This window comes from Rousettus aegyptiacus, unplaced genomic scaffold (genome assembly GCF_014176215.1).
Source record: "Rousettus aegyptiacus isolate mRouAeg1 unplaced genomic scaffold, mRouAeg1.p scaffold_m13_p_4, whole genome shotgun sequence".
Taxonomy (NCBI): Eukaryota; Metazoa; Chordata; class Mammalia; order Chiroptera; family Pteropodidae; genus Rousettus; species Rousettus aegyptiacus.
Genome location: NW_023416307.1, coordinates 123,782,116 through 123,800,380, shown reverse-complemented (window position 1 = coordinate 123,800,380; position 18,265 = coordinate 123,782,116). Strand labels below are relative to the sequence as shown.

The 18,265-nt window shown below is 44.5% G+C and overlaps 1 protein-coding gene and 1 pseudogene across 1 annotated transcript in view; one reads left to right on the top strand and one right to left on the bottom strand.

Annotated features, from left to right (window-relative positions):
* LOC107509389 lies at positions 1–687 on the bottom strand (annotated as a pseudogene).
* Positions 688–5,919: 5,232 nt separating this feature from the next.
* The window catches only part of GRK7 (G protein-coupled receptor kinase 7), a 28,597-nt gene continuing 16,251 nt past the window's right edge, over positions 5,920–18,265 (top strand). The window contains exons 1-2 of the mRNA XM_016141851.2: positions 5,920–6,686; positions 7,996–8,433. Of these exons, the coding sequence (XP_015997337.2) occupies positions 6,075–6,686; positions 7,996–8,433 (1,050 nt within the window). The 5' untranslated portion in view covers positions 5,920–6,074. The remainder of the gene's footprint in view (positions 6,687–7,995; positions 8,434–18,265) is intronic.

Below are 18,265 nucleotides of genomic sequence, written 5' to 3'. Positions count from 1 at the left end.
CTAGTCTTTCAATTCCTTCAGTCTTCTGATGGCAGACTTCACTGTGACCGCGGAAGGGGTGTAATAGGCCCAGGCACCACTGGCTACTGTTTTCATGCAGGAACCACAGTGCCAGGTCCACACAGCTCCTCTCTTCATCTTGGTTTGGCTGCAGAAGGAGCAAGAGTACTTTGCGTGCTGGCTGATTTCAATTTTCTTCACCATTTTTCTGAAGAAGACGCCATAATGGGCCCCTTATTTATCCACAATTCCAACCTCCTTGGTGCACTTAGCCACGTGGCCACACACTAGGTTGGAACCCAAAGAGGACGGCTCTCCCTCATTCTTGACACTCAAACGACACTGGTCCTTGGTGTTGCATGGGCTTTTTTTAGTCTTTCTCTCAGAAATGTTCCTCCCCTCCCTATTCTTCCTTCGGAACAAAGCTCAGCCTTCCAGGATCCGCCCAGCTGATTTCTCTGTCCTTCCCTGCCGTGGTATCACATAACTCTCCACTGGGTCACTTCACACAAGTGAAAAATCACATGGTTAATTTTGTCTTTCATGTGGAGGGCAGAGACCATGCCTGCTTTTGGCCCCCCACTGTGGCCACAGCCCCAGCACAGTACCAAGCAGGTGGTAGACCTCAATAATCACATGTTGAAGGGAGGAAGAAATCAGGTAAGTGGCAGAGACTTTATTCGTCATTGTACCCCTAAGACCTGGTTGTGATCTCTGACGCATAATAGGTGCTCGCTCAGTGTTCTAAATGAATGTATGCATGTACGGATGTGTTCAGATAGCACTAGGCCAAGATCAAGTAGTAATACTTACATGCTAATAAACAATTTTAGGATAAGCTTAACTGGGCTGGGTAATAATATCAAGGCTGAATGCATACAAGTTTATTTCTAGGTATTAGATCATATTAAGGAATTTCTGGTAATGGCGTTACGGGCGATGATGGCATGACGGTTATGCTGATCACTGGCCTGTTTGTTCTCAGTTACTTCCTCTGACTTTGCCCGTCTCTGCTCTGAAGCCTCTGAGGGAAAATTTGTTCAGTGCCTCTCTCCTGACTTCTGGTGCTTGTCACAATCCTTCGCGTTCCTCCACCACCCTCTCCATGGCGCTTTCTCTCTGTGCGTCCCTTCTGTGCCTCTGTATCCAAATTTCTCTCTCCTTTTCTTATAAAGACCGCGGTCATGGGCTTTAGGGCCCACCTTAACCTAGGATGACTTCATTTGAACTTGATCACATCTGTAAAGTTTCTATTTCCAAAACAGGTCACATTCACAGGCGTTTAGGACTTGAACACGTCACTCAACCCATTTACAACCCCATGATGGCCCATGGTCCACTGGGTGTTTGTGGCTTATGGGCCCCGGTAACACACCTGTCCTCCTATTGTCCCTCCAGTCTTAGGGGTGGAAGTAGCTTTTGCTACAGCTAATCTCTGAGTTGTTTCACCAACCTCTGTTTATATTATATAAAATATGAATCTATAATATGCTGTATATATGTAATATACCAAGTATTTACAGATGTAATAACATGAAATTTTCTTTAAAATACTCCAGCAAAAAAGAAGAGTAAGGGAAACCCTAATGTAAACTATAGACTTTGGGGGATTTCGATGTATTAGTGAAGGTTCATTAATTGGAATAAATGCACCACTCTGGGGGGGGGGGCATGTTGATAATGCGGGACGTGGTGCTTGTGTTGGGGACACAGGATATATGAGAAATTTCTTTTTCCTCCCCACGATTTTGCTGTGAATCTAAAACAGCCCTTAAAAAAACTAAGTCTTTTTTTTAAATGAGGAGGTAGATGAAAGTGAAAGAAAATTGGCAAAATGTTAATAAAGTTGAGCAATTGGTATATGGAAGTTCATTTTACTATTCTCTCTACTTTTGTGTATGTTTGAAATTTTCCAGAACAAAAAGACTCTAAAACTGGTATGATAAAATGGTGATATTTTTTCCTGTTGATTTTTGTACTTAGTTCTCTGAAAATACCTTGTGTATCACTCCTTTCTCATTTTATTAAGAAAACCTCAATTGTCTCTAAAACTCCGTTGAAGAAAATCCGGCAGGACCACCAACTGGTCTTATTATTCAGTATTTCAACAGAAAAGACAAAACTGCTTGAAAATTAAATTTTTATGAGAAAATTCTGTGACCACATCGAAATAATAGTCTAAAATTCATCGAGTTCCACCTCTTCTCTGTTTAGTATCTAGTAACTTATAACCAACAAGATAGCCTTGATTTCTTCAAATTATTAAGATATAAAGTGTGGTCTGCTGTGAGAAGAATAAAAACCTTTTATTTTCCCTTTCAGCAGAGAACTTACACTGAAAGAAAAAAGCAAAATCTTTACTATGTAAGGATTTAAATCAGAAGTTGAAGAATAATCTGGGTTCTTTGGATGTCTTAATGTTAATAAATTCGTCTGCTTCAGAACTTATATTGCTCAAAATATGATCTGTTTCTGAGACCATATAATATCGAGTTATATTATTTCATAATTTTTGATCATCAAATAGATGTGCAATTATACCATGCAGAGAATTGTACATTATAAAGGAAGGTCATGCTCTTGCTAGAAATCTTGCTTTCTTATTTTCCTTATCTTAGGATGTACTTTCAAAATTAAAAAAAATTAAGAAAGAGAAGCAAATTAAGTATATCCTAGTAATAATCATTAACCTAAATTTTGTATGTCTTCTTTTTGTTTCAAATGTTGTATGATATTGGTACGTTCTAAACTTTAAGGACATACGCATGATAAATAATGCTTTAAACTACATTTCACAGAATGTAGTGGAACACCTGGGTAAAGAACATTTTTTTTTCTTTTCTCTTGGTAACAAAATTATTCATAAAAGGTACTAAACTATTTTTGTTGTCTTCTATCATAAAAGTTGATTTTTCCCTTGAAATGAAATATCTCTTCTATTCACATGACATATTTTAATCTTGTGTGTGTGTGTGTGTGTGTGAACATAGTAAACCATTTAGTTGCTATAGTTTGTTGTTAGAAATTTTGCATGAAGATTAATCCAATCTACCTGTCTTCCAGCTCTGCCAGACCTCACGGCTTTCCAAGTACACGTGAAACCCTGAGTAGGCTGTTCTAAGGCAGGTGGACATTGGACAGAGGAGCTCACCTACTTCCACACTGCTGAAGTCATTCCCTCCTCCAGTCTGCACATCAGGAAAGCATAATTTTCAATCAGGTTTTGATGGTTTATAGTCATCATTTAAAAGCCAATACTGTTTTATCACTTCCTTGTGCCAGACACTATTCAGCATTGACTTCTCTCAAGAACTCACTCGAGAATCAACATTTGTTTTCTCTGATTTTAGTTAATGAGACCAAGGCTCAGAGAAGTTAAGTAATCTGCTGAAGGACACAGAGCCAGGACTTGTTAGAGACAGGACTCAGCTTTCCCAAGCAGTGCTAGAGTCAGTGCTCATAACCTGTGGGCTACATCTCCAATCCAAACTTTCTGATACATTTCCCCAGTGGTGGGCTATACCCTGAAGGTGGCCAGCACTTTCCTTTGCTTCTAAGCTACAAATTCACTGCTGATCTTTAATTGGATCTACAATTACTGTTTCATTAAGTTAGGACCTAGATCCTAATTGTTAGCAATCACATAAAGTACTCCATTTTAAATGGACTCCTTTTAGTTTCCAGGTGGGTAAACCTTAAAAAGGAATGATACTCTTTTAAATTGCCAGTGGGCAAAATATAGTCATATTGTAACCTCTAAATTTTCTGTTCAAATATTATCTACATTCTGTTCTCATCGGTCAGATCATTTTTAAGAGAGTGAGGTTTTTTACCCAGATGATCTATGCTATCACTGATTAGAAAACAAACAAAATAAGAAAAACTTCCTCTTACTTATGAATAACAATGCTACTTGAGAAGGGTTAAGTCTATGCTGTTCGATAAAGATAGTTACTGGCCGCATGCGGCTACTGAGCGTTTGAAACGTGGCTCATGTAAATTAAGATGTATGGTAAGGATAAAATACAAAGCAGATGCTGAAAACTCAGGACACAAAACGGGTTGTAAAATATCCCATTAGCAACTTTTCTATCAATTGCATATTGAAATGATAAATTTGCACATATTGGGCTAAATAAAATATATTATTAAAATTAATTTCGCTTGTTTCTTTTTTTTTCTTTTTAATGTGGTTACTAGAAAATCTTAAATTCCATCTGTGATTTTGCATATATCTATTGCAAAGAACTGGGTTATGTGATTACTTAGAGACAAAAGAAAGTACTAGTGTGAGTGGAATCAAGCACTTTGTAGCATACATATTCATCAATGAAAAACATTTGTTTTTCAGTGACAAGGTTAAATAACTATGTGATGACAAGTCTACCGTTTTCTCAAAGTTCTGCCGTTAGCCTGTCACTGTCTTCATAAGAAAGGCAGGAAAAGGCATTTCTTCCTCAGGAAAGATTCTCAGACTGATTTTTCACTACTCAGAAACGTGGACCTGGGATGACATATCAAGACCAAAAAAAAATACCAGCATCTATTGTGTGAGCTTCAAAGCGTCTGGCATGGTTCCGAGCAGCGGTCACTCGTGCCGATCACTCATCTCTACCATTGGAGTGATGGTTTTCAGCGCAGCGGTGCAAAGCCAAAGGGCACCCACGAGTTCATTACATAATTCTTGGTAGCGTGAGGCCAAGTGTGCGTCTGCTCTGGGGAACAGTCGGCAGGCTCTGCCATGCAGACTGAGGCAGTCATGACGATGTTTTGATAGAGTGTGTGCTGGAAGTTGTTTGTTTGGAAAAAGACTAACCAGCTATTTTCTCCTCCTCCTCCTCCTCCTCCTCCTCCTCCTCCTCCTCCTCCTCCTCCTTCTCTCTCTCTCTCTCTCTCTCTCTCTCTCTCTCTCTCACACACACACACACACACACACCCTTTTAAACACTCTGGCATAATACTGAATGACTTTGTTTTCAAGTTGCCTTAGCCTTGCTTTGTGAAGAAAAAGCCTGAGTATTCTTTCCCTGTAGGACACATGTGTTATTTTTGGAGCAGAGGTTCTTAGCCTGATCTCTGTCTAAACCAATTGCTGTTCTTTATGAGATTGTGGTCTGGGGCAGCTCTGAGTGAGCTCAGGGGAGGGAAATTTCCTGGATTCATGAAGGAGTGTGGGCAAAGATGTGGAGGGGCCACCTTGAAACTTTACTGCTCTGGGTTTCAGTTTAAGGCTCCTCCACATTCAGATTGTGCCCCTGGAACAGTCTCAATCCCACGTGCAAAGTGGTCTGCTTTTCCCGCTTGTCTCACTTCATGTCTGACGTAGAGGTGACCCCCGCCCCATTTTAACCCCTGTACTTTAGCTTACGGACTCCTCAGAACTAAGAAAGCCATAGCTGGACAAGCACTGCAGGCTGTCCAGGGTGCAGTGGCTGTGGGAGAGCCACAGCCAACCCGAGTGAGCCTCTGAGGGCCTCTGAGAAAGGTCTCAGGACTCAAGAGTTCAGAGCATCCCCTTCTGTAATCTGCTCTGCCTCAGGCTGCTAGACACCCGGAGGAAAATCTCTCTGGCTTCTCACAGCTCCTCTTCCTGACCTGTCATTCCTGGGAGTTCACAGAGCTGGAGCCTGCTAGGAAACATGTAAAATTAGAAACAGTTTAAAACGTTGTCAGCAACAAATAACATAGCAACTCATTCAGACTCCCTTCCTTTGGAAATTGGTAGCTGTCTATTCAGAGAGCAGGTGTTTGTGGAGAAAGGCCTAATGATGACCAAGGAGCGAGCCCCTGAAGGTGTTTCAGGCTGCTGCATCCTCTGAGAATGGGAGGTGACCTGTGACGTGCCCTTCCTGGCGGGCTGGCTATACATAGCCAGAAAAGCTTCTTACAAGAGAAACCTCTTTCCGCAGCCCCCACTAGTCCCACCCACAGACAGAAGGCCTCCCTGCAAATCCCCTGTAGTTACTGAACCTTGGAACCAAAACCAGCCAGCTGGCCCCCAGACCTGATCGAGTGCCCCTGCAGCCCTCCATCTTTCCTCTTCTCTTCCTGGGGAGCGCGCCCTGTGCTAAGCCATGGTGGACATGGGCGGCCTGGACAACTTGATCGCCAACACAGCCTACCTGCAGGCCCGGAAGACCTCTGACGGAGACAGCAGGGAGCTGCAGCGGAGGCGCCGCAGCCTGGCGCTGCCCGGGCCACAGCGCTGCGCCCAGCTCCGCCAGGACCTGCCCGCGGACTTCGACAGCCTGTGCGAGCAGCAGCCCATCGGCCGCCGCCTTTTCCGGGACTTTCTAGCCACAGTGGTCCCGTACCAAGAGGCGGTGGCCTTCCTTGAGGAGGTGCAGAGCTGGGAGCTAGCCGAGGAGGGCCCCGCCAAGAGCAGCACGTTGCAGGGACTGGTGGCCGCTTGTGCGGCTGCTCCTGCCCAGGGGAACCCATACCCTTTCCTCAGCCCAGCTTTGGCCACCAAGTGCCAAGCAGCCACCACTGAGGAAGAGAGAGCGGCCCTTGTCGCACTGGCCAAAGCTGAGGCCATGGCCTTCTTGCAGGACCAGCCTTTCCGGGATTTCCTGGCCAGCCCCTTCTATGACAAGTTTCTGCAGTGGAAAGTCTTTGAGATGCAACCGGTGTCAGACAAGTACTTCACTGAGTTCCGGGTGCTGGGAAAAGGTGGTTTTGGGGAGGTAAGTGTCTCAGAATAGCCAGGCTGGAAGATGAAGGATACAGCCCAAAAGGGTTTTTGTTTTGCCATTTTTTTTTTTTTAAATCATAAGAGAACTTCTTTAAAACTAATTTCAGGGCCACATGTGGAGAGTTCCTAGCTCGCTCTCACATCTTTTCATCACCGTGTGAAATAAAATGAGAACGGCATAAGAAAGACAAACAGAATGGGAATTGGCCAAGAATTTTGATCATGCGTGAACACTGGGACCACACCGAAATGCCCTGGACACCTAGGAGAATGAAAGCAACATGTACCGGGAGCGCTCCCTTTCCCCTTAATTGTGGTAACGAAAGTAATTTGAGAAAAACTTCATATACCCAAGACAACACTCATCTTGAAGTAAAGCAAAGAATTTATTTTGAACCACTACTGCGCTCAGCTCCTTTTTTTAAGTAGAAAAAAATTTTTGAGGTAAAATTTACATAGCATAAAAATTAACCATTTTAAAGTATACTGTTCAGTAGCATTTAGCACATTCCAATGTTGTGTAACCATCACCTCTATCTAGTTCAGAGATATTTTCGTCACTCCTGGATCCATTAACAGTTACTCCCCATCCCCCTCTCCTCCCAGCCCCTGGCAACCACCGATCTGCTTTCTCTCTTTATGGATCCGCCTATTCTAACGTCCCGCATAAATGGAATCATAATATGTGACCTTTCGTGTTTGGCTTCTTTCACCGAGCATAATGTTTTGGAGGTTCATTCACATTGTAGCGGGTATCAGCACTTCATTCCTTTTTAGGGCTGAATAATAATATGCTGCTGTACGGGAACACTTCATTTCATTCATCCATTCATCTGTTGATGGACACTTGGGTTGTTTCCACCTTTTGGCTATTGTGAATAATGCCGCTATGAACATGCATGTACAAGTATTCGTTTTGTATACATCTAGGAGTGGAATCGCTGGGTCATACGTTTAACTTTTTCAAGAACCACCAAACTTTTCTACATTTTATGTTTCCACCAGCAACGCACAAGGATTCCAGTGTCTTCACATTTTGTCAACACTTGTTATTTCCACCTTTTTTTTTTTTTTTTTTTTACTATGGCCCACTCGTAGAGTGAGGTAGTACCTCATCGTGGTCCCAGCTATTTCTAGAAGAACTTTTCTTAATTCCAGCTCCTCTGTCCTCGGAAGCCTACCATCTTTTTGCTTCGGCTGATTTCTTCCCTTCCACCTTTCATGTCGTCCTCCCTTCCTCCTCTCTCAATGCTTTCTATCTACTTCGACCTCTTCATCTCCCTTCCTTTCTCTCCTTTAAGGTATGTGCCGTCCAGGTGAAAAACACTGGCAAGATGTATGCCTGCAAGAAACTGGACAAGAAGCGGCTGAAGAAGAAAAACGGTGAGAAAATGGCTCTCTCGGAAAAGGAAATCTTGGAGCGGATCAGCAGCCCTTTCATCGTCTCTCTGGCCTATGCCTTTGAGAGCAAGACCCACCTCTGCCTAGTCATGAGCCTGATGAATGGGGGAGACCTCAAGTTCCACATCTACAGCGTGGGCACGCGGGGCCTAGCCATGAACAGGGTGGTCTTCTACTCGGCCCAGATGACCTGCGCGGTGCTGCACCTGCACTCCCTTGGCATCGTCTACCGGGACCTGAAGCCTGAGAACGTGCTTCTAGACGACCAAGGCAACTGCAGGCTGTCCGACCTGGGGTTGGCTGTGCAGATCCAGGATGGCAAGCCTGTCACCCAGAGGGTGAGTGGCTTCCCATTTGCCCCAAGGGTGGGGCACGGAGTGGGAGAGGAGGGGAGAAGGCTGTCCTCTTCCCAGGACAAACAGAGCCTTGAACTTAATTCTTCTTATTTCCTTTTTCCTAAAGCCCTTATGTTGTCTGTCATCTTGCCGTAAGTGGAGTGGCGTAAGAGGATTGTCTTAACTGGCTATTTGGGGGCTACTTAGCTCTCCTCTCATTGGAGGCAGAGGGGAGCCTTTTTTGTGACTTGGAGATGGGCTGTGCCCAATGCATAATGAGGGCCTGGGTACATTCCACCAATGACCCCCTCCCCGGTGCTGGTTTCCTCTTCTGGAAAATGAAGGGGCTAAACCATGAAATTCCAGGATCCTCACAGATAAACTTTAATAGGGTGGGACAAAGGAGAAAGAAGAAACTCCTAACTCTCAACGAGTTAAAGTAAATATGTCCTCGCCCGTTGAGTGTGGAATGGGGCAATGTTTTACTTTAGATAAAGGTGAAATTTGAAGTGAAAATATATAGACGAAAACCAAGGCAACTGATGTTTATGATCAATTTGGTTCAAAGAGGCTTGCAGAAAATTCTTTGATTAAAAAGAGAAATTAAGCAATTTTGTTAAGTGAACAGTACAAAATTTCTGGCATTCTGACAGGTCTTTACCACTGAGTTTCTGTACACAAAGGTGAGAGGCTCCCCAGGAAGACAAGAACGTACTTAAACAGTCACTTAAAACTTTGTTTTTGCACAGTTTCCAGTTTACAAGGCAGAGAGAACAGTTAGGCAAGGAAGTGAGAAAAATCATGGCAAGTTTGGGAAACTGCAGTTGGTTGTCTGCGGCTATAAAGTAAAGAGTTTCTCGACAAAATGTTTAGGGCTCAGATCACGCCAGGGCGTTGGAATGCTTTATTGTGGGAGTCAAGGAGCCATTGAGAAGTGTGTGTGTTAAGAAAGGGAATGACATGAGTCAATTTGCAAGTTTAAAAGACCAATTTGGAAGATAAAGGAGAGGCAGAGAAACAAGTTAAGAGCCTAAATGTAGTGGCCCAGGAAGAGGTGATGGGGGCCTGCTTAAGCCAGTAGGGTTGAAGAAGTGGGAGCAAATTGGAACTGTTGGGAAGAGACTCTTGGAACTTCAGGAACACCTGGGTATGAGGGCGAGGGACAGAGAGGGTCTGTAGCTCCAGTGACCAGAAGGAGGAGCAGAACTGTGAGAAAGCTGCTAAGTTAAAATGTGATCAAATTGCATCTAAGGCTCCTGTGTGACAGGCGGGAAGAGATGCTCCCCGCACATTTAGACTTGTAGGTCTGATGCTGCGAAGAAAGGTCTAGGCTTGAGACGGGGTCTTGGAGTCACCATGGCTTGGGCACCACTGAGTACCCACTGAGTCATTTGAGAAATAGCGAGAGAAGTGGACTGGGGACAGACATTAAGGAGCATCAACATGTAGGGACTATTGATGAAGAGGGACCTTGAAGAGATTAAAGAAGTTAAAAGCAGGAGTGGCATCATCTTGGGAGCTGTATCAGTTAAGAGTTGATTTCAGTGGCATGTGATACAAAACACAAATAACAATGGATTAAATAAGAGATGGGCTTGTTTTTCTTATGTAACAAGTAGTATAAAGATAACCAGCAGCTGGTACGAGTTCAGCAGCTACAGGATGATGGGAGCAACATCTCTGTGATTTGGGCCTTTACTATGTGATATAGGATGGCTGCTCTAGCCCCAGCCACCAGGTCCATGTTCCAGGCAGGAGAAAGGAGGAAGGGTCAGAAGTAAATGGGTGTGCACACAGCAACTAAGTACGCCTCTGTTTAAGGAGCTTTCCTGGAGGCCCAGAGGCTGTCAGATGACAGCCTCCGTTTTGGTCTCCTTGGCTAGAACTGTTATCTTGCCACCCCTCTCTGAAAGGAAAGCTGATAAATGTATTTTTATTTTTGGAGGGGGAGAGGGGAGTTCGAGTTAGTAAGGAAGAAGAAAGCAGGAGCAGGTGACTGGCGACCTCTGCCAAAGGAGTCAGAGAAGAGGGAGATTCAGGAAGGAGAGCAGTCGACGCTGTCGAATGCTGCAGAGGTCACACAGTCTGTGGGGTCTGGCAACTAGGAAACCACAGTGTCCTCAGTAAGAGCAATTTTCAAGGTCTAAGCTCCAACTCTTGAGATTGGACTGCCCTGGAAGTAGAGAGTGAAACTAAGAAAGGAGGGAGGCTTGTCGCTAGAGGGGAACACAGGGAGAAGGATGGTGTTTTAAGGTGGGGAGGTGGAGCAGATTTAGATGCCGAAGTGAGAATCAGGAGAGAAAATGCTGGTTCTATTGGCAGGAAAGATGGTGAATGATGGAGGAGAAACCAAGAAAGAGGTGGGATGGAATTCAGGCCTTCGGTAACACTACCTAAGTGGACGGGGAGGAGGGATGGTCAGGGGAGCAGGCAGTGTTTGCCTGCTTGGGACCTTGCTATGGCAATAAAAAAAAATCATAAATACACACACACACAAACTAAAACCCCCCAAAGTGCATTACTTCAGGGTTTTGAATTTATATTGTCAATTACGTAGGATAGAAAAGTTCCTTCTGAGCATCCCATATGCACATGTCATGCTAACTGGTGATATATCTCCACCTCGCTGGAGGCTTAGGAGACACATGGCTTTGGATCTCTCTTAGAAATCCTTTCTCAATCTCCCTCCAGCTCCGTTCACGGGCCAAGAGAATATTTAAGGACAGTTCCTTTGGTGGCTCCTGGGTCCAGCTCTCCAGCTCTTGTTGGAACCTCGGGAAGCTTTCTGTGCCTCCTTGATATTATCCACTATAATGAATACACTTGGGGGAGAAGTTTACTGCCTAGAGACCTTTGGCCCTTCTTCCTTTCCTTAGTCCCTCTCTGTCCCATGAGACCAAACTCCAAGGTTTAGACCATTTGCTCCATCTAAGAAGTTTTATTCCTTGGTCCCCAGGCCTGCCACTGAAGCCTAGGGGACCTCAGGAGGGATTGGGGGGTAGGGAGAAGAGTCAGAGAGCAAGACTGGAAGCCATAAAAATGAAAGGAAAGCCTCCCTCCTTTACTGTTGACCCCTTTGCAGAGCTAAGGAAAGCCCCTCAGTTTCCTGTTTAAGTAGGAAATACTTATATATAAGTAGGCCTCCAATTGGATTTTAAGGTCATTGTAGTCACATTTCACAGAAGAAATAAAAAATGACATCTCTACAAGGCTTCTATAACCACTAACATTGTTTTAATGCCAACATACTATATAAAGAATTACTGTAAACATTATGAAGAAGGTGCAAAAGAAAGATCATTCTGATTCTAAAAGTTGATATCCACATTGACTCTGTGTAGCCCTTTATAAAAAGTTAAAGCATCATAGCATTGGCTAGATTATTCTCATTCAGCTACTCATTTAGTCTTGTGTAAGTCAGAATTGCCTCCTTCTACATATAACAGAATACCAACAGATTCTCAACAGTCCGGGGCCAAAGTCTCTCTTTTTCTTTGTTGTCACAAGATGGCTTTTGTTACCCCAAATATCAAGTCCACATTCCAGGGTAAAACAAAGGAGGAAAGAGAAGCAATGTCAACAGACTTAGCCTTAGACCCCATTGGCCAGGACCACGCCACATGTCTACCTCTAGCTGCAAGGGAGCCTGAAAAATAAAGTTTTTCATTTTACAGCCTCTGGTGCAGGGGATGGAGAGGGTAAAAGGGAGTGATATTAGATATTGAGTGAGCTGACACCAATTGCCAAACCAGCCCGCAGGGAAAAAAATATTGATAAGGATAAGGAAATCTGCTTCAGCTTATTTATTCACACAGGAATTAAAACTAGAGAATACTGTTAAAATGGTGTGATAGGCAGAATTCTAAGATGACTTCCAATGACCCTTGCCCTTGTATAATTTCCTCCCTTTGAGTCTGGGCAAAGCCTGTGAGTATGATGTGATTTCACTCCCGTGATTATATTACATTATAAGGCAAAATAGACTTTGAAGACATAATTAAGGCTACTAACCAGTTGACTTTGAGTGAATCAAAAGAAAAAGAAATTATCCATGTGGGCCCGATCTAATCAAACCAGTCCTTTAAATATGGGTGTGGAGATCAGAGACAGCAGAAGTTAGAAATGTAAAGCATGAGAGGACTTCATTGTACCACTGCTGGCTTCGAAGATGGAGAGAGCCATGTGGCAAGGAGCTGAGAGCTGCCTCTGGCTGATAGGGACCTCAGTCCTGCAATCTCAATGAACTGAATTCTGCCATAACCAAATGCATTTGGAATAGGATCCTGAGCTCCAGATGAGAATGCAGCCCACCAGACATCTTGGCTTTGGCCTTGTAAGATCCTGACCAAAGGAGCCCACCATGCTGTGCCCAAACTTCTGACCTTCAGAACTTATAGCTAATAAGGGTGTTGTTTTAAGCTACTAAGTCTGTGGTAATTTGTTACACAACAAGAGAAATCTCATACAAGTCATTAATAAAGGGAGGTAGCTAGGGGAAAGATTTTTTGAATGACAGCATCCAAATTAATGGAGAAGATACCAAGATGCTGAACATTGTTAGAGGGACACTGTTTTCCTTTCTAACAGGGCTCAGAATGCCCGCCACCTATTACAATAGAACTTGAGGCTGTAATCGAGTTTGAAACTCTGGGTGTGACTCTTCCAAGTGAGTAACTCTTCCCTAGGTAGGAGCTGGGCCTCCCTGGCGGGGCACAGGCCCTTTCACGCTACTGTTGGGGACACTAGGTGAAGTTCTTCGGACAATTGTTCCACAGACAGTAAGAAGCCATCGAAGGTTTTTCAACAGGAAAGTAGTATGACCAGAGGAATTCTTCAAGAAGATGACTCTGACACTATATAAGATAGACTGAAGGAGAAAGAGGCTAGGATTGGAGAGAAAGAAGGACCCACAAGGAATTACTGCAACGATCTGCACGTGAGATAATGAAGGTTGAGGTAGCGCCCCTGGCTCTGAACCGCCTTAGGGCCAGAGCTCAACCCCCTGGCCTCTCACCTAGCTTCCATCAAGACCCATGTCTGTCCTTACTTCTCTTAAAGTATGGCTGCCTTCAGCGGAGGGGCAAGGGAGGCACAGACCCATTCCTAGAACGTGGTGAATGAGGGAAGCACCTCAGGGGAGGAAAGAAACAGGGAGGCTCTGCCCGTGTTTGGAAGACCCGGAGCGGACATGCGAGAAGAGGCAGGGACACTTCGGAGTGCTGGCCTAGGAGGCAGAAAACCTGGGCTGCCATCCCAGCTATGCCGCTGATTCACTGTGTCCGCCACCTCAGGCAGGCCCCGGGACGTCTTTAATCTCTAAGATTTTATGAGTCTATGAGATGGTATTTGAATTATTTGGAGGAAAACACTTATAAACTCAAAAGATTAACATATGGAATAAGTTACGATGATTTACTGGACGATCACTCAGGGTTCTTGTGGGACAAAATGAAGTTACTTAAGAAAATGACATTAATGGTTTACATCACTTAGAAGCCCAGAGGCGTGGCCCGACCCAGACTCCTGAGCAGCGTCCCTGGAAATCCCTCCCTCTGTTTCTCGGCCCTGCTCTCATCAGTGTTAGCCTTACTCTCAGGCAGGTGCTCCCCACATAGAGGCCACCAGCAGGTCCACACATCCTACCAAGTGAGCAACTCCCAGGGAAAGGAAACTCCTCTTTACAAACGGTTCCTTCACAATTGCCAGGGAAGACTCTCGATGGACAGTGCAGGTCACATGCCCAACCACAACCCATTCCACTTGCTAGGGCAAGGTCACTGCTATCTCCAGGAGCTGGCGGAAGGTCTGTCCCATCTTGATCTTGTGGACTGACAGCAGAGAAATGTGTTTTCCAAAAGAAAACCAGAATGGAAAAGAATGGAAAGTAAACGTCAATTAGACAAAAACGGTGGATGCCTCTAATAGCTACTGTTACTTCAATGGCTTGAAAAGTTCAGAAGCTTTCTGACCCCAGTAATAGGGTGATGGGATTTAGATCCTTCATAGAAAGATTCTATGAGTTAGGACTAGGATTAGTTCCATTTTACAGATGGGGAAATTGAGACTCAGAGAGGATAAATTACTCATCCAAAGTCATATTGCTACTATGCGATAAGAACCAGGTATGTCAGATTCAAGGGCACTTACGGTTTTGACGCCGCCTTAAGTTCCCACGCAGGGCAGATGTGGCCTACAGCTTTTAACGTTATAAAGGCTCTCCGCCCAGTACAACTCAAAAGAATAAGTACATGTGATGGCGTTAGCATGTCTTCCTCAGTCTGGTCTGACACAGACACCAACCACAAGCCTCGCTGAACCACTGGCAGAGTTAAGACTTCAGATACAGAGCAACCTCACCTACAAGGAACGACCAGAGTCTGAGAGCCGGCCCCCCACGGCACACTAGGCACGATGTCATCAAACACGGTCCCAGCCGCTGTCTCCATTCACATTTAATGAATATGATAAGCACTCCAGCCTGTTCTCAGCTGGCGTCTACATGCACACAATAAAACAAACTCGTAACACTTGTTAGAGACTCGAGGAAAATATAATAAGAAATTTGGGCAGGGGGGCTCACGCTGGGACTTTTCTAATTCAGCATTCTATGTGAAGAACAGTGACCTCCAGATTTTATGACACATGAGTCTTTGCAACTTGCTATTTTGTCAGGAGTGAGAATGAATTGAGAACAGTGACCCAGAAGACTGTGACATATTTGGTTACCTCGTGCTGCCTTGAAGACTCTGACCAACTCCTTACATTTAGAGGTCGGGCATTATATTTATTTTGAAGCTTGTGTTATACTGAATGTAATGCTAGAGATACACTGAATAAGTGATGTTTAAAAAAATCTTTAAATGTGTTTTCTTAGAAATTAACACCTACATACATCATAACCATTACAACCCTGCTCCAAAATCTTTACTCTTTGAGAATTTACTTCTGAGTAACAGTTTAAGAGCCCACAAGAGAGGCATTCTGGTTACTTCATGGTCACAGGTTGATCTCCACTTAAATTATAACCTCTATCATTAATTAAATGTAGTTCCTAGTAATTTTTGATCACTACAAAACCTTCAAATCTATTCTCAAAGTATTTACCACTATTAAGGGCATTCAAAAACCTTCATAACCGTCTTGGGATTGTTTTTAACATTTCTTCATTCCAAAGGCAGTCATTCATTTATTCACTCACTCATTCAACACATACTGATTGACCATTTCCCAGGACTGTGCTAAACATGAAGGATAGAATGATGAGCAAAGAAATGGACATGGTTTTCTTCCCACGTGGAGCTTACAGTCTAATGGGAGAAATAAAACGTAATAATCATTCGAATTAATGCAAAATTTCAGTTACGATAGATGCTGTGAAGATGTGGTACGTGGGGCTTTCCAAGGAGGATTTGACTTAACATGTGAGGATCAGAGTTAACCACAGGGAAATACAACTTACTCGATATCAGAAAGTAGATAAGAATTCACTCAGCAAAGCAGTTGTGGTGGTGTCTTAGATTGGGTCCCTGGAAAGAGACTTTGACACAGATTTACATGTGGAAGGTGTATTAGGGCGCACGCCTATGAGAATCACGCATGAGGAAGGCAGGATTGGGCAGGGAGAGAAGTTGACTCACGATGAGGTAGAACTAAGATCTCAGGCAGTCCTTCAGCAAGCTCGGAAATTGGGATGGCTCTCAGAGTTGTCCCAAATCTAATTGGGTTCCAAGTTTTTGTATCCCTCCAGCTGCCAGAAGGGAGCAGCTTGGGCAAGACAGTTCCGTGCTGCAGAGGGCAATTTCCAGAGTGGGGTGCAGCTGTGAGCCATCAGCAGTCAATGGTCCTGGCCAAGGCTGGCTACGTAATTTTCAGGTCTTATGGTGAGATGAAAATGTGCAGCCCCTTATTCAAATATCAGGAAAAAGTTTTCTCCTTTGTTCCAGGTTCAGTCTTTCAATCAGTTATGGTGGGATTTTTTTTTTTTTTGAGGGGAGGGTTGTTTTGTTTTAATTTGCTATTTAATATCACACTCCCTCAAGCTTAGAGATAGATACACGGGGTGTGAGTGGAGACCCTAACAGACATCTAGGGCTCCATCCCACAACTGGACCTGAGGAAGTACATGCCTGACCCAACCCTCCCTGCATACGAGTTCAGGCCCCCATTGGAGGCAGAAAGTAGCAACAGTTGCTGAGCAGAGATGGGGAAGTAGATAGCTAAGAACCCATCACTGGGAGGCAGGAAGGTGACCAGAGATAGGACTACACGGGTGTGAACCAAGGCTCTTAGATCCAGGAACATACTTCATTGTCTCATTGGACTTAACTTACAAAATCCAAATTCAAAAATATGTCCAGACTCCCTTCAAACAGCACAGATCTGCCCCTGACTACAGGGCCCTGTTTGATTGCACTGGCTGGTCCTGGTCCCAGCAGCTGGGGAGTGGAGGCCAAGGACCTGAAGAGGAGATGTGGGCAGAGTAGGCCAGGATCCACCCCAGGAGGGGCAGAGCATGTCAGGTGAGGAGAACTGCCAGGGCAAAGTACCTGTTGCTTTGGGGGAAATGAAAGGCCAGGAAATAAAAAGCACAAAACGAGAGGAAATATGGTTCAAGTGAAGCTGCAGAGGGAGCAGGGACCACACCGAACCTGGCATTATGGGCCATGTAAAGGACTTTTTTTGTTTGTTTGTTTTGTTTTTCTTTGTTGCGTTTTGCTTAAAAGCACCGGGAAAGCTTCGAAAGGATTTAACAAAGGGGCAACATGCTCAGAATTCTGTTTTGAAAAAAATATTACTCTTTCAGATCAAAGGGGATTCAGATTGATTGTGGTCATTTGTCATCCAGGTGAGAGGTGATGGAAGCTCAGCCCACAATGGGGAGGGTGGGGGTGGAGTCAGAGCACAATGGATGAATTGGGAAGAGATTTGGGAAGAGGCTTCAGTGATGGCTTGGATATAGGGTAAGGAGAGAGAGGTCCAGGGTGATTTATTAGGTAAAGTTTTGTTGCAGGTACAGACTTGGGCCCTGAGTATAACAGGGAATCAGGCAAATGAATGCCTGTCTTCATGAAGCCCTACAATAGGGAAGATACCCATAAGTAAAAGGTCAGTGACCATGTAGTGTGGCAAGGGCTGTCCAAATTAGAAGCCTAAGAAGGGCAGCCAGCCTGGCAGGGGATCATGGGGTCAGGAAGGGCTTCCAGAAGGAAATGTCAAGACTTACAGGCAAACAGAAACAGGATAGGTGAGAGGAAAGAGAGTAGGCCAGGAAAAGGGGTCAGCATAGGTCATAGTCCTCAACTGAGGGTCATTTGGGTTCCCAGGGGACTTTCGACTGGAGAATTGCTACTGGTATGTAGTGGACAGAGGCCAGGGATGCTGCCAATGTCTTATAATGTCCAGCACAGTCCTCTTCCCCCACAAAGAATGATCTGGTCTACAATGTCAGTAGTGCCGCAGTTGAAAACCCTGGCCGAGGTAGTCACAGGTTGAGAGAGGGAGTTCAGTCACAGAAAAGACTGGCTCTGCTGCTGCCTAGGTATGGAGTCACAGGGTGTGAGGGGTGACAAAGGGTAGCCCTGAAGGTTTTCAGGCAGGGAGGTGATAAAATGAGCCTTGGAAATATAGTCAGGAAGAAGGTAAACAGGAGGGGAGTGAAACAGAGGATCTGGGAACTCTGTGGGCCAGCACATCGTCTTATGAGTTGTGGAGATGAGGAAAAAGAGAGTCAGGAGGCGTGTAAGGTGCAGCAGAAAGGGGCTGTCATGCAATATGGTGTGATCAAGGGACCAAAAGTTAGATCAAATGTGGTCGATGAAATATGGTCCACAGGATC